General features: G+C 45.9%; 4 protein-coding genes across 5 annotated transcripts in view; 3 read left to right on the top strand and 1 right to left on the bottom strand.

Moving 5' to 3' along the window:
- Window positions 1-10,583, bottom strand: part of LOC117894209 (protein furry) — a 47,106-nt gene extending 36,523 nt beyond the window's left edge. Inside the window, 4 exon segments of the mRNA XM_034801124.1 lie at window positions 31-1,424; window positions 1,492-1,832; window positions 1,891-3,503; window positions 10,218-10,583. Of these exon segments, the coding sequence (XP_034657015.1) occupies window positions 31-1,424; window positions 1,492-1,832; window positions 1,891-3,503; window positions 10,218-10,296 (3,427 nt within the window). The 5' untranslated portion in view covers window positions 10,297-10,583.
- Window positions 10,584-10,740: 157 nt separating this feature from the next.
- On the top strand, window positions 10,741-11,964 carry LOC117894213 (UPF0046 protein C25E10.12). 2 transcript variants are annotated; one of them, XM_034801128.1, is made up of 2 exons: window positions 10,741-10,884; window positions 10,946-11,964. In XM_034801128.1, exon 2 carries the CDS (start codon window positions 10,952-10,954, stop codon window positions 11,861-11,863), a length of 912 nt encoding a protein of 303 aa, XP_034657019.1. In that variant the 5' UTR covers window positions 10,741-10,884; window positions 10,946-10,951; the 3' UTR covers window positions 11,864-11,964. The 2 variants fall into 2 exon arrangements, with proteins under 2 accessions (XP_034657019.1, XP_034657020.1); XM_034801129.1 differs by having other exon boundaries at window positions 10,780-10,888.
- Window positions 11,965-12,004: 40 nt separating this feature from the next.
- LOC117894210 (tubulin alpha-4 chain) lies at window positions 12,005-14,010 on the top strand. Its single transcript, XM_034801125.1, has 2 exons — window positions 12,005-12,239; window positions 12,548-14,010. Exons 1-2 carry the CDS (start codon window positions 12,237-12,239, stop codon window positions 13,937-13,939), a joined length of 1,395 nt encoding a protein of 464 aa, XP_034657016.1. The 5' UTR covers window positions 12,005-12,236; the 3' UTR covers window positions 13,940-14,010.
- Window positions 14,011-14,407: 397 nt separating this feature from the next.
- LOC117893464 lies at window positions 14,408-15,265 on the top strand. Its single transcript, XM_034800082.1, has one exon. It carries the CDS (start codon window positions 14,408-14,410, stop codon window positions 15,263-15,265), a length of 858 nt encoding a protein of 285 aa, XP_034655973.1.
- Window positions 15,266-15,491: the final 226 nt, after the last annotated feature.

Below are 15,491 nucleotides of genomic sequence, written 5' to 3'. Positions count from 1 at the left end.
GGACTCCCATTACCACTTCCATGTGCTTACCATCTGTGAGTCCTGCCAGCCAGACGCCACTCGAGCGCTCGGCTATCCACTGCAGGTCAATGCAGTTAGCATTGAGTATGGCCGTCTTTTCTGTTTGCGGCAGCAGGGGCAGACACTTCTCCACAATCGAAGGCACACATCGATCCATAACATCAATGAGTGGCGGCTCCGTTTCGGGTATGCCCAGGGCACGCATCAGATTCTTGGCCTCCTTCAGAATCATGGCGGCAAGCTTCCGCAAATACGGACGATAGTTGCAAAGCAGCACCAGGGCAAAGCCCTCAACAAAATGGAGTGTGGTGGCCAAGGGTATCTCGTTCTTTTTGTTCGCATCGCCGGCCATATTCAGCACAGTGTGCTGGGTGATGCTGGACATGCCACTGGATGTGGTTATGCTACTGGCAGCACTGCTGGCCGTATTTAGATGCTGCTGTTTCGACAGCTGACTGCTGGTGGTGTCCTTGCTGGCCACGGTGGCAGTGGCTGCTGCCACAGCATTCACATCCGGAGCTGTCGCCACTCCCACTGTCACTGCCGTCGCTTTTGGTTGGGCCGCATTGGCTGTGCCACCGCTGGGTGCACTACTGGCACTGGGCGCATTGTTGCCATTCACATTGATCGCACAGCGCCAAATGTTGAGGAAAACGAACAAGATACGCGTGCAGTTCTCCAACAGCTGCGGATAGGTGTCGGTGACGTCGCGCACCAGAAACTGGGTGTAACCGTGCACGACATCCTGACGCCAATCCGGGAAGTCAATGACCAGCGTCTGCAGCGACTGGTGCGTCAGTATGCGCAGCTCCTCGTCCATGTGAACGGTCAGGCGGGACAGCAGATCGACCAGCTCGTGGGCGGTCATCGTGTCGGGTATCAGGCGAGGAACAGCGGCCACACACGTCCGAAAAAGATCAATGCGCGGTTTTCGCTCACCGGACAACATCTCGTCCGGCTCCTTGTTCTGGTTCTGCGTGTTGGTCATCATCAGCGGTCGGCCGTAATGCACGTCCAGGGCTCGCAGGATGTCCACAAACACTCTACGCACGTGCGGAAAGTACGTGGACATGCCAATGCTGCGTGCCGTGTCATCGGTGAGCATCTTATTGATGTAGGTCCTCTTCACACGCAACGTGTTGCCCGATGGCAGCACCGGCACAGTGCGCGGCATCGGCGGTTCGCCGTCCTTCTGCTGCAGCGAGTCTGCAACGACCAGAAAGGCTCGCAGGCCGATGCTCATGCGCTCTGGATTGAGTATAAGCTTAATGGATCGCCCTACACACAGCAGATCGTAGACAATTTCACGCATGGCAAAGTCCAGACGCTCCTGGGCAATGAATTGGATGATCTTCACGAAGATATTCAGCGGTGTGTCGCGTGGCACAACTCCCTTGGAGCCCCTGTGTAATGGGAACAAAAGCAATTAGAAAAAGGAATGACTTTCGGCCGGGTTAAAGGTAAACTCACTTGGGAAAGAGCGAATTCACAATGCTCTGCAGGCGGGAGTGCGTCGCAGAGTTGGATTCGCACTTGATGCGGATCATGTAGACCCACAGCAGTCGGTACAGCGACTCCAGGGCCACGCGGCTCATTTTGGCATCGCGATTCTTCAGATTGCTCAGGCACATGGCCAGGAAGTAGTGCCAATTCGTCAAGAAGAAGGTCTTCTGCGAAACGCAGAGCAGGCAGGTGACCAGCGGAAAAAGTGCCAGCCGATGTTTGGACTTTGTGGAAGCATCCAATGTCTGTACATACAACAGCTCCACAAAGTTCTTCACACATGGGACGTTCACCTCGTTTTTGACAGCCTGCAAAGCAGAGACAGAAAAATGTAATGCATACAAATTTGTAATCATTTGAACTTACCGCTGCCACTGGCACCAGGATCTCCACAAAGAGTCCGGCAAGGGCATGCTTGATATCCTTGTCCTTCACCTCCTGGAAGTACTGTCCGCACTCGTGCATGAACTGAAACGAGGCCTCAAACTCCTCGATGGGCACCATCTTGACGCGGAAGAACTTCATGCCCATCAGCAGGCTGATGATGCTCTGTGTGGTCGTCGGTGAGGCCTCCTTGCCGCGCAGTTCCTTGAGTTCGCTCATGAAACGCTTGCGCACCGACGCAAAGCGACTTTGGGCCAGGACGCCAATCACCTCCGCATAGAGATCGGCGATCATGTGTATGTTGTGGGCATTCGGATTGTTCTGCAGGCCATCCTTGTACTTAAAGTGCTTGAAGGCGAGATTCTCGATGCTGCGCACCAGATCCTCGTGGCCCGGATGGAACGGCAGCTGCTTGAGTATCTCAATCAGAGCCAAACAGAAAATAAACTCCACTGCCGCCTCACGACGCTGCAGCTGAAAATCCAGATCTACGGGCTTGTTGTTGTTGCTATTGCTGGCAGCCGCCTGGGCGCTGTTGGGAGGCGGCTTCTTGAGATCGTTCTTAATCTCCATGTCGGACAGTTGGCGGCGGTGCCAGGCGAGGAGCGTGTGCAGCAGCGAGGGCAAACAGTGCTCGGCCACCGATCCCAAAGCCGATAACAACTGATCAAACTGCTGATCCTCGCCGCGCTGCAGCAGCTTCGAGAGGTTCTTGTCCGCACTCTCCAGCATCACCAGCTCGATCTTCTTTTCCGCCTGGGCTGTGAAATCACTAAAGAGATTCCGCATCACAATTTCGCCCGGACGTGGAGCACCAGATAGCTCCACGCCGGCCACACTCGCCGCCAGAGCGTGCATCTCTGCCTGCGTATAGCTGGGAAGGACGTTGATGATGGAGCTCCTCGAGTGGGCGCCCCACGGCAACAGCGACTGCCGCTGTGGTATCACCAAGGCCGGTGGCGAGGCGTAACTCTGTCGATTGGCCGGCACACTCTGGTACGCTATGGCCGGTGATGGCGAAGCCGATGCTGATGCAGACACAGATGCGGATACGGATGACGATGAGATTAGCTCTAGACTGCTCACTGGCAGCTGCTGCTGTTGCTGGTGGTATTCCAGTTGTTGCTGTGATTCATATTCGATCCCATAGGGATAGTCTTCGCCTGGCAGTTGGTAATTAATGGGCGATGTGGTGCCGCCGCTGCCAGTGCTGCTCGGACCATTCCGACTGGTCTTTGGCGTTGAAGTATACTCGGCCGAGTTTATGGAATGACGCTGCTGTCCCACGTTGCCCGGTGATCCCGCGTTTGCGCTGTTGCTGCTGTCCACCAGCTGTTGCTGCTGCGTTGTTTCGCTGTTATCGACGGTATCGCCACCGCCACCGCTGCCGCTGCTGACGACAGGCAGGGCTGCCTGATAAGCATCTTCCTGGAAAGCAGCATTACGCTGTGGGCTCTTTGTGGGTGTCGCTCCACTTCCACCACCTCCTACTGCTCCTCCTCCGCCTCCTGTTGTATTGGGACTGGCGCTAGTGGAGGGCGAACCGCCAACAGCTGAGTCATTCAGGTGTTGCTCATTTGCATTTTGATTTGTGCCTAAAAGGGGAAGGAGGGAAAGTTTGTTGTAATTTCAATTTTTGGTTTTCTTTATCAGTAGGGTTATATGTGGATTTGCTAAAAATGATTCATTCTACGCACAAATCATACAACAATAAATTACGCCTAGCGCTCATGTGTAAAAGAAATTATGAAATTTTTGTTGATTTGTGGCTGTTTTTTTGTTTACCCAAAAAAAAACTCTGGTTCTAGGACACGCCTATAAAATGTAATCTGTAAATAGAAATTATCATCATCAACATCATTATTATCATCATCGTTAAGAGAGTGTGGGGGAGTGTCTGCAACACGCCCCAGAAATGAAAGAACAACACTCCCTTTTCTCGCGTCCAATTCTGGACTTTGGTTCTAAATTGAGTTTGGTTATCATCCTATGTATAACTTGGGGGGTTTTATATCTTAATTGGCAAGACTATAACTGTTGGCTTGCTATCGCCATATGGTCTGATTGATGGCATACCCATTCTCTCCACCCCAAACCAAAAAAAAAAACACTCTTCAAAATCAAAATATGCAACAAAAAAAAATTACAATTCATGATTCCCCTCCATATCTCTGATCGATATTTTTTGTGGGGCCGATAAGGGTTCAAAACAAAATCTAATTCCAACTAAAGAGAGGAGGAAAGTGAATAAGAGAAGGGGAGGGCGCTTATTTCAGAGAAAAACCAATAACATTGGCCAACAATTCGCGGAAATTTCATATTGACATCGTTTTTTACCATTACGATGCCAATGAACTATATGACACTATACGACTGAAGCGCATTTGTTCTATGATGCTGCAAATTAAGTTGATTCACTGTAGAAATTCCCCACAAGCGCATGGGCACGAGCCAAACGAGCTCTATCACAGACAAATGGACGCTGAAAATTGCCATAAACGGATGGATGGAACTACTGTCCCATTATTATTTTTATATTTTGCATTATGCGTAAACAATATTTATTTTCTCACATGTGTACGTTTCATTGACAGTTTTAATCTAATTTTTCTATCAATCAATGGCCTTCATGTAGCTAATTTTCTTGCAAGTAAAGATAAGGAAACACCAATTGGAAACGCAATGAAATAATTAACGACTTTCACAGTAATAAAAAATAAATAGATACGCTGATATAAAATAAACATTGTTATACGTATACGAATGTCAATAGACACTTGAATATTGTCCTTTTTCCATTAATATTCCTTCCATCATAACACAAGTATTTCCTTCTTGAAAAGGTCAAGAATAAATTTGAAATGAATTATTTGTGGGCCATTTTCTTAGACAAAATTCCAATTTCCCTCTTCTGTATTATTCCCTTTTAAAATCGAAGTCAATCAATAGATTTTCCTCTGTGGCAGGGGCTCAGAGTCAAGTACAATTATCATTGCTGCGCCTCCGGTGGATAAATAATGGATGGCCAAACGATATGCCATGTGTCATGCGGCATGTAAGAGTCGTTGCCGTGACGTACTTTCAGCTGTTTAGAAGTTCGAGGCCCAAAAGCCCGAACAAAACGAAGGTCTGTTAAAGTTCAGGGTAAAGGTTTTCGTTCCGTTGTTGCTTTCGGTGAATAATTGATAAAGTTGGAACTGCAAGGACAATTGTAGGGACGAGGGCCTGAAAGGTTTAGGCGTTTATCCTCAGTTGTCAGGAAGCGTAAACATTGAAAAATGTTCAAAAGAAATAGTCAGAAATAAAAATGTAAATGAATTGAATAGATAAAATAATATGTGGTGGTGAAAGCAACTGAAAAATGTTTGACATATGGGATAGAAAATGGGAAATTTCTGACGGACCCCACACGCCAATGAAATTTCAAACAAAAAAAGCTATAAACGTATACATCACATAAAATCCAATATGCATATGTACAAATGTATGAATGTATTTCCCCCGCGATTGTATTCTCATTCGTATCGCGTATTAATAACGTATTAGCACGCTCGCTCCCAAATCTTCCGTCTTCCCAAGTGTTCGGAAACGTTCTTATAAAAGCTCTTTGGATGTGTCATATAACAACAACAACAATAGCAACAACGGCCGAACGACAGTCCGTCCCCCGAACAGCAGAGCACACCCACTTCGAAGAGGGGCGTGCGACGAACCCGAAAAACATATACGAATGAATCTACATACATATCTCTCGCTCTCGCTAACCGATTCATCAGATACATCGCACTGGGCCAAGTTAAAACCGAAATAACAAAATAACAGCAGAAAAAAATAAACTGCATCAGTGTCAGAGAAGCATTCAAATGTCTCGAAGAAAATATACCTATTAAGGGTTCATATACTTAAAATAGCTGAGATCCAAAAGTACATATGCAAAAATATGGATTTATGGAGGGACATAGACATACTATAATCAGGAGCCCAATATACCTCCCTCTGCCACACTCCATGCGGTGGGGTACCAAAAGCCTACAAAGGAATATCTTACGTTTTTCTTGTTCAAAATTCATTGGAAAATATTTTTAGCTGTTTCTTTTAATGTCGTTGTTGAAAATTTCAAGTATGCCATAGATTTTCGCTTTGTTTTTCCAAGAGATCTTTCAGTCGTTATTTATGAGGAAATCATGAAAAGTTCAAGGGTTCAAGTGTTATTTATTCGACGATACTTAGAGGGAAACACACACACAAAAAGTTATATTACTAAAAACTAAATAAACTATGTGCTAATCATTGTAAATGATCCGAGAAATTGCTGAATAAATTAAATCAAAGATTTATGGGGCGGATAGAAGTTCATAAAGTTTAGTACAATGGGATTTTATAAGATCAGTGCATTATTTATACGAAAACGATTTATCGACAGTTGGAAAACTATGATATTACCCAAAAGGATTGGGCCTTTTGTTTGCAAAAAAGGAACTTCAACTTTGTTAAGCCAAAACAATGACAACTGCAAATCAAATCAGTATATACTCGTAATCGTTATCTAATCGATCCAACCATTAATCCATCAAACTGCCTCCCCCATTTACTCCACACTTAACAACTTTCTGGCGACTCGATTATCTGCGTTCTACGATGACAGCGAAATCAATTTAATTTATATGGTATTTTGGAATCATTCCGATAAGATATCAACATTCAATGGCGAAATAACATGTAAAGAAATATTCTTTTGTCTACCTTCCACTTCGACTTGAACTTCATCCAGTATACTATATCATATCTACAAATATATATCGACATAAGCTTGAACTTCAACAGACAGTCGATGTAAACCCTCGAATTGTTTATCATTTTTTTTTCTTTATCATCATTTAACCCGAACACTTCCTCGATACTGTGTAAATATATATAGGAGTCATATGCCATATACATAGATACATACATATGTACATAAACTATGTACACGATAAAAGCACAAACCACAAACCTTTTAGTTTTTTTGGTGTCCATTGAAAATTCCATAACATGAAAGTGGAGCATAAATTTGTGAAGGAATCACAGCTGGGAAAATGATATTCGGGCAGATTTACAACGAAATTTGATCCGCACGAGATGAGAGTGCTGGGTAGTGTAGTGCTTAACACTAATTAACACAAAATTGTTTTGCTTTGGCAAACTACTTGCAATTAGAGGCACGTGATTTGTGATCACATTTATTAATTGTAATGACTACTCCCTGGATTGGAGGGATTAGATTATCTTTGGGGTTAATCGTAGTGTTGATAAGGCCGCATTCAATTGTGTCACTGGGTCAGTCACCACTCAAACGGTTTACTTGGAATTTAATTAATGATAAGCCGAAATTTGTTTACTTTTTGTTTATATGATTCTTTTCGTAATATTTTGTTGCCTGCTAATAGTTTTTATGCTAATCAGACAGAGAAGTAATGAGCTCAGCGTTTTCAAAAATCTAAAACGAAACGTTTTTGTTTACGAGTATGTGTGTGATGGTGGAGCTCTGCTGTGATGTCAAATTACGGAATGAGGCAATTTGAATTTAATTATTTGCCTTTAAGACCGATTTCTATATAGAAACACGCACACACAAATCTTTCGAATAGATAGGTAGATATTATATATAGTATTGTACATATGTACTTGGTATATTGGGTGAGACGGGGTGGGGGGCGCACGTTAAATCCAAAATAAAAAGTTCTTCAATACCGAGAACCGTAGAATGCAAAAATGCGGACCGAACGCTACGGCGACGACGACGACGAATTTCGACTGCGGCGAAAACGAAAACGAATCGAAAAAGCAACGGGCGAACGGTCGGCGATGACGGCGAAAAAGTGAGCAAGCAACTCGCGCAAGCTCGAAATCAAAACAAACGATTATTTTGTCTATTTAAAATTATGATTAACAATTGCGAGAGAGCCGGAGGCAGAGGCAGCGGCCAAGAGCGCGGCAGAGCAGATGAGCAATATAGAAGCTTGTCATAGAGAGGGAAAAGCCAGCAACAGAGAGAGAGAAAAAGAGGGAGAGTAAGCAGCGGTGCCGGAACAGCTGTTGTTTTTGCGTCGAACCAAAAACTGCTCATACGACGCGTTGTACGAAACGAGAGATGATTAAGCTAAATGCTGCTCATTTGTTTGTTTATTTGTTTGTTGCCTACGAATTCTCATTCTAACTGATTAGCATTGTTAGTGCTTATGGCATTCGCATTAGCTTCAATTAGGGTGAGGGAGGGACAGAGAACACAGCATGTGCTAAATGAAAAACTTTCCCTCCGTTTTCTGTCCCGCAGAGCGGAAGCAAGGCTAACACATCCAGGGAGCTAGTTCGACCTTAACCCAAAAAGTTTTGAAAAAAAAATTCAAGGAGAGATTAGGGATCTGCATATTTATGCACTTTGTAACGCTTTGGATGGGTAGCTTGCGTGAAAACCATTTGAAGGAGAGATTAGTAATCTGACAGCGTAAAGGTGCAACGCATTGCATTGGTTACAGTCTCAAAATGATTGGCATTTCTTTAGTAGTGTTTATACTCGTTTAAAGTATCTTTTCGCAGATTCTAGAAAGCTCTTTAACTTCATTGAATGCCTAATTTAGTAATTTTCATCAATTTTAAACCATTGAATTGAGAAACTAAATCACTTTTCAGATAAATTTCACACCAAACTGCCTGTGTGGATTTCCCCTTTTATACAATTGCAAATTTCGAAGCAAATTTATTTCACAAAACCCACAAAATTTAAAACCAATCAACCAAAAAAAACAATGCCCTGCACATTTTGTAACAACAAACAACTAAATTGATTATGCATGTACAACCCCCGGTGGGGGTCTAAATACAGATGTTTGTGTGGTAAATTAGCACTTGGCCGGCCACTGGCACTTTCCATCCTTTCCATCTGCCCAATATTGGTTTGTGAAATTAGTTAACTGCCTTTATTGCAAATTACATCACGCCCACCGCCATAAGCCGCCATGGGAGAAGCGCGGCGTTAAAGGAAAGTAACGTCAAACACGCGATTCGAGAAGGCAAACAACACGCGACCAGAACGCACTTTACACCCACTATATAAGCACTTGAGAATAACGCACTTGATGATGGTTTTGGTTTGGATTTGTCAGGGGAATGCGAGGCTTGGTATGGGTTGTACTTGGCAGCTCGACAGCGGGCAAACAAATGAGCTGAGGGCCCGACCCCGGCGGCACAGCTTTTGGAGCTCTCAAACTTATGCAATTTTGCACAGGTGATGGTAACGACGCCTCCGACATTTGACTGTGCCAGGCGGACAGGCAGGCGGAATTTTCTAATTTTGCCACACTGCGCTACAAAGTCCGTTGGATAACTGCCAGGTTGTGGCCCCAGACCGAACCCCGAGCACAACCCATTGACGCCAGACGCTTGCTGCTGCTGCTGCTCTTTCCTCTGTTTTTCTGCTGAATGTCATTATCAAGGTTTATTTGATATATTTTCCCGCCTTTTTGTTTAGTCTTGTTTTTGCGTGTGAATGAAATGTGCAACGGAGATGGCAATATAAAGAGACAGAGATAGGGGGAGAACGTGAGTGGGGCACGCGCCAAATGGTTCGTGTCTGGGCTTAACAGAACGGTAAATCAATCTGAACGGGATAATGAAAAATTGCGTGGCGGACAAAATGTTGAGTCAATAAATTGTAGAGGGAGCAACCGAAATGCCTGGAGACCCACAACAAGAACACTTCAGACGTGCAGACAGTGGAACGAGACATCTTAAATCTTCTCTTAAACTTCTACTACCCAAGAATACCCTTTTTTATTAACTTTTACCCCACTGTTCATCAGTGAATAAAAATCCATAAATTGTTGTATTTGATTATGTGCTCACATGGCCCTCTGTATGTTTTCGAGTGTCGTATGACCGCGTTTGTGCGTATGCAATCAAAGTGAATCATCACTTAAGCAATGAGGAAGACAAAGCAAACAAACAAACGGATAAACAGATGCAAAAGCGCCGACGCAGACAGCTAAAAGAGGAATGAGAAGAGAATGGGGAGAGAGAGTCGACCGAAAGCTGTGCACTGTTAACTGTAAATGCGATATCACACACCAGAACACAAACACACAGACAGACAAAGGCAGAACGATTGGGGCCTGGTAGGTGGGCGTAAACAATTAGCAGCGACTGCAGAAAAAAAAGAAACGCAGCTAATTACAAAAAGCTGCACCCAGGCGGCAGACAAAAAAAAAACACACACACTTAAGTGCTCTTGGCCAGAAATAGAACATTTACAACCCGACCGACACGACACTCACCTGCAACGCCGCCTCCTACTCCTCCATTACCACCGTCCAGGGAAAGCAGATCCTCCTGCAGCTCCAGCTGTTCCTCCATTTGGAGTTATTTCGGGAGGGCCTGGCAAACAAACACGTCTCGGACAATCAATTGTTACAATTGGTTTTTTCGCAAAAAACATGAGTCTGGGAAAGTTGCAGCCGCGGCCATTTTTTCTGCCTGCTGATGTCGAGGCATGCGGTTTGTCTTCCGCCGATGCTGTGCACTCCAGCTGCACTCACTTGTTGTTGGGAACACTTTTACACTGTGGTATACCTATATTTTTTATGATTTCATGCTATTTTGTTTAATTTTTTAATGAAAATTGTACAACTACAAATACGCGATGGGGCAAGAAGCAGAACGAAACCGACCAGCTGTTTTTTGTTTATGCGGCGCTGCCACCTGGTCCGACAAACTATCGATGAGTATCGCGATGATTATTGGCGCTCAGCTGGTATGATGTCACGACAAAAATTATCGACAAATCCGCGGACACTGTTGACGAAAAAGCGAGGATTTCAACAATCAACAATCTAACACTAACAACAAGAAAAATAAATAAATAAATGCCTCATAATCAGCGTTTTGCGATGGGGTGATTTCACTGACTTGCCAAAACAGTGTACAGTGTGTCACAAAGAAATCGTGAGTTCCCAGCAATCCCAATATCGCCTTTCCCGATGCTAATTCCGTTCGACTCTCGCAGAAAACAATGGAAATGCCGAAAGTGCCCGTTCATCCGCTGAGCAGCGATCCAACCGCTGCGTGGAAGGACATCAGCAAGACGCAGCGCGTCATCAAGGTGACAATGAAGCCGCCGACGAACGCGGTGGCTGCCAACAAGGTGCGCGTGGTCTGCATGTCCGACACGCACTCCCTGACGCCGTACATCAAATTCGATGTGCCCGACGGCGACATCTTCATACACGCAGGGGACTTCACCAAATGCGGCCAGCTGGAGGAGGTGGAGGAGTTCAATACGTGGATCGGGGCCTTGCCGCATCGGCACAAGATTGTGATTGCCGGCAATCACGAGCTCAGCTTCGACCGAACGTTCACGCATCCGTTTCAGAACAAGGGCAAGGGACACTCGAGCACCAAGCACACGGGCATGTCCATTCTGGACGACCTGCCGACGCTGGGCAATGCCAAGGAGAGCATGGAGAGTGCCGTGCAGACGCAGAATATCCGCGAGGTGCTCACCAATTGCACGTACTTGGAGGACGAGCTGCTAGAGCTGTGGGGCGTTCGCATCTATGGTTCGCCCTGGCAGCCGGAGTTCTGTCGCTGGGCCTTTAATGTGCCGCGTGGGGCCGCTTGTCTGGAGAAGTGGAACCAAGTGCCAGCGGGCGTCGATATACTCGTCACCCACACGCCGCCCGTGGGTCACGGCGATCTGTGCTGCTCCGGCGTGCGAGCCGGCTGCGTGGAGCTGCTCTCGACGGTCCAGCAGCGGGTGAGGCCCAAGTACCATGTGTTCGGCCATGTCCATGAGGGCTATGGCATCACCAGCGACGGGCGGATCATCTATGTGAATGCCTCTACATGTGACATAAATTATTTACCCAACAATCCACCCATTGTGTTCGATGTGACGCTCCCACCTGGCATTAGCAAGGATTAGTGCCCAGTACCCGTACCAGCCATGATATTACATCTATTTTTAAGTTTTTAAATTTGATTTCGAACCCGATAAATGCTCATTAAATCCGAGTTTCAAACCGATTGCATCGATCGCAACAGGATGGCAGCCCCCTCCCCTGACTGCAGTTTGGATGAATGGCAACGCTGCTGCAGTTTGACATTCCTCTTTGCGCGCGCTCCGTAACGGAGCTCTTCCAAGTTTTTCTTCGAGCGGCGTGGACGAACGTACAAAAGGAGAATAAGAAGATATCCAAAAGACGTAGAGCAGTCGTCCGTGTCCCGTGGCCCCTTGAAAATTGATTTTAAATTGTATTTCCATATTTTAGCTCTGCAAAAAGTAGAAAACACATAAAATGGTGAGATTTATATGCAAATCTGTCGAATAAAGCGCACAAAGAAGCATAAGTTTTGAAAGAAATCATAAATCCGGATAAATATTTGTTTGAAAGTCGCTTTTATGAGCATTTTCCAGCACACCAGAGATATTCCGACTTAAATATTGATGTGGTTCTAAAGTTAAAAAAAGTTTCCGTTGGGGAATCTACAGATGATCTGCCAAAGAAGTTTCCTGAACTGAAGTCCGATTACCTTTCATAACCTCGAACAATGGCGGCTTCTTCTCTGTTTCTTCTTCTCTACCATTCGTTTTGCTCTGCTTTTTTAGCGCGAAGTCATCTCCATCCAGATCGGGCAGTGCGGCATCCAGATAGGGAACTCCTGCTGGGAGCTGTATCTCCTCGAGCACGGCATCAATTTGGATGGCAGCCCCAAGACCAGAGAGGAGTTGTTGGCCAGCGGCAGCAGCGCCAGTGTGGGACACGACACCACGGCAAATGATGCACGGACCTTCTTCACGGAGACGGGCAACGGAAAGCAGGTTCCACGCTCTATATTCGTCGACTTGGAGCCGACGGTCATCGATGATGTGCGGAACGGACCGATGCGGAGTCTCTACCATCCGGAGCAGCTGATCTCGGGGAAGGAGGATGCGGCCAACAATTATGCCCGCGGCCGCTACTCCATTGGCAAGGAGGTGATCGACAAGGTGACGTCCCGGCTGCAAAAGATCGCCGAGCAGTGCGACAGCCTGCAGGGCTTCCTCATCTTCCACTCGCTGGGCGGAGGCACTGGCTCCGGGTTCACCTCGCTGCTGGTGGAGCGCCTCTCGACCGACTACAGCAAGAAGTGTAAGCTGGACTTTGCCGTCTATCCCTCGCCCAAGGTTTCCACGGCCGTGGTGGAGCCCTACAACGCCCTGCTGACCACCCACTCGACCATCGAGCACTCGGACTGCGTCTTCATGGTGGACAACGAGGCCATCTACGACATCTGCAACAACAGCCTGGGGGTGGACCGGCCGGCATATCAAAATCTGAATCGGCTGATCGCCCAGATTGTCAGCTCCACGACGGCCTCCCTGCGATTCAATGGCTCCATGAATGTTGATCTCAATGAGTTCCAAACGAATCTGGTACCCTTTCCACGAATCCACTTCCCACTGGTGGCCTACGCCCCGCTGATGTCCGCCTCGCGGGCTGCCCACGAGCAGCACGCCATTACGACGCTGACCAACGCCTGCTTCGAGTCCTCCAACATGATGGTCAAGTGCGATCCGCGAGCCGGTAAATTCATGGCCTGCTGCATGCTATACCGCGGCGATGTGGTGCCTAAGGATGTCAATGCCGCCGTCTCGGCCATCAAGTCGAAGCGACATATCCAGTTCGTCGATTGGTGTCCCACCGGCTTCAAGATCGGCATCAACTACGAGAAGCCTGCCTTCGTGCCCGAAGGAGATCTCGCACCCACGTCCCGTGCCTGCTGCATGCTCTCCAACACCACGGCCATCTCGGTGGCCTTCTCTAATCTGTCGTACAAGTTCGATCTGATGTTCAGAAAGCGAGCCTTTGTCCATTGGTACGTCGGCGAGGGCATGGAGGAGGGAGAGTTCACCGAGGCGCGCGAGAACATTGCCGTGCTGGAGCGCGACTTCGAGGAGGTCGGCCTGGACAATGCGGACGAGGCTGCAGGCGATGACGAAGATTTCGATGAGTACTGAGACCAGACCGAACAACACTAAATATTTCATCTCAATTATGTAAATAAATTAAAATATCGTCTGGAAACGAATCAAATGTATTTGGAGATGGATTTAGCAAGGCTCGGGGCTTGAGATTAAGAAAAATAGGAACTTTTGCAATCCATACATAAAGTACATAAGTAAACACTAAGTTAAAAATGTACTATATTGAAATTCAAAGCAAGAGATTAAAGAATAGTTCGTAAGTAGAATTTTTGGAGTAAAGATTCCACCTGGTTTGGTAACTATCCAAATTGGAATTTTCTAATAGATCACCATCAATATCTTTGCGCTTTGTACGCTCTTGGCGAACATCATCGAGGAATCAAAATCATCTAGTGTTCATTGGCACATACGAATCTCATTTCAAATCATTTCGGAAGACGAAAATTTTCAGATTGATCGTTACATAAAATAAATGTTCTTTCTAATCGAAATTGCTACAAAATGTCGCACACTCGGCGTCTTGATTCGGATCAACTCAGAAATCTAAGTCTTTGGCTTAAGGACCAGCGCATCGATCTGAATGCGAAAAAGCGACGCGAACTCTCCGATGTCCTACCAGTGGCTGCAATTGTCAAGAGGTTCCACAACCGTCTGGTGGACCTCAACCCCTACACACCCTCTCGGAACAGTTTGGCTCTCAAGTTAAAGAATTGGGAGGTTTTTAACCAAAAGGTTCTTAAGAAACTGCACATAAAATTGTTAGAATCAGAAATAAAGGATCTTGCCCAAGGCAAAATAGGAGCGATAGAGTTGCTGTTCTACGACCTTTTCGTGGCAGACACCAACCCCAAGGCACCTAAGAAAGCGAGAGAGCCGCCTCAGAAATCCAGCAAGTCCATGAATGGATGTAAAGAATTTTTGCAAATTCCCAATGAATCGTTACAGGGGCCGAACGAATCTTTGCAAAGACCAAACGAATCGCTGAAGAGCACCCGCGAGTGGTTGAAGTCAAGGGCACTGACCTTTAACCATATGTCAAGGCCTGCTCCAGTCCTGGCATTGTCCGAGATGTTAATCGTTGACGCGGGACAAACGATCAACGGAAAAAAGCTGGAGCAACCTTTCAGCGTTGTTCCTTACGATATTTACGAGAAGGCCATGCGGCAAAGTTCAGAAAAGGACGCATTTATTAGCAGACTAGAGGAGAAATCAAACTATCTGGAAGACATTATTGCTTTAAAGGAGAACCGTATAAACCTTATAATGACCCAGACGTGCAAACTGTCGACGACGTTAATGTACTTGCATTCAAATCGTAAACAAAATATGGACGAACTTTGTGGCACTTCAGGTCCCTAGATCTAATCAAGTCTTTCCGATTTCGATTTATGTAAATCCAAGTTCCCGAAATTTTGGTAAGCTTCGTTCACAGAGATCCATCAGGTGGTAATTTAAATACTACTAACTTATTTTAGATGCTTGGAATTCCTGGATGATCTTATATATATTTTATAATGTTATGTTGATTTATTTTTTGAATGAAATTAAATTATTTATGAATACTTACTGCCTCTTTGTTTAGGTA

Source organism: Drosophila subobscura, chromosome J (genome assembly GCF_008121235.1).
Source record: "Drosophila subobscura isolate 14011-0131.10 chromosome J, UCBerk_Dsub_1.0, whole genome shotgun sequence".
NCBI classification, from domain to species: domain Eukaryota; kingdom Metazoa; phylum Arthropoda; class Insecta; order Diptera; family Drosophilidae; genus Drosophila; species Drosophila subobscura.
The sequence above is the reverse complement of the archived record's forward strand: the minus strand, read 5'-3'. Positions and strand labels throughout refer to the sequence as shown.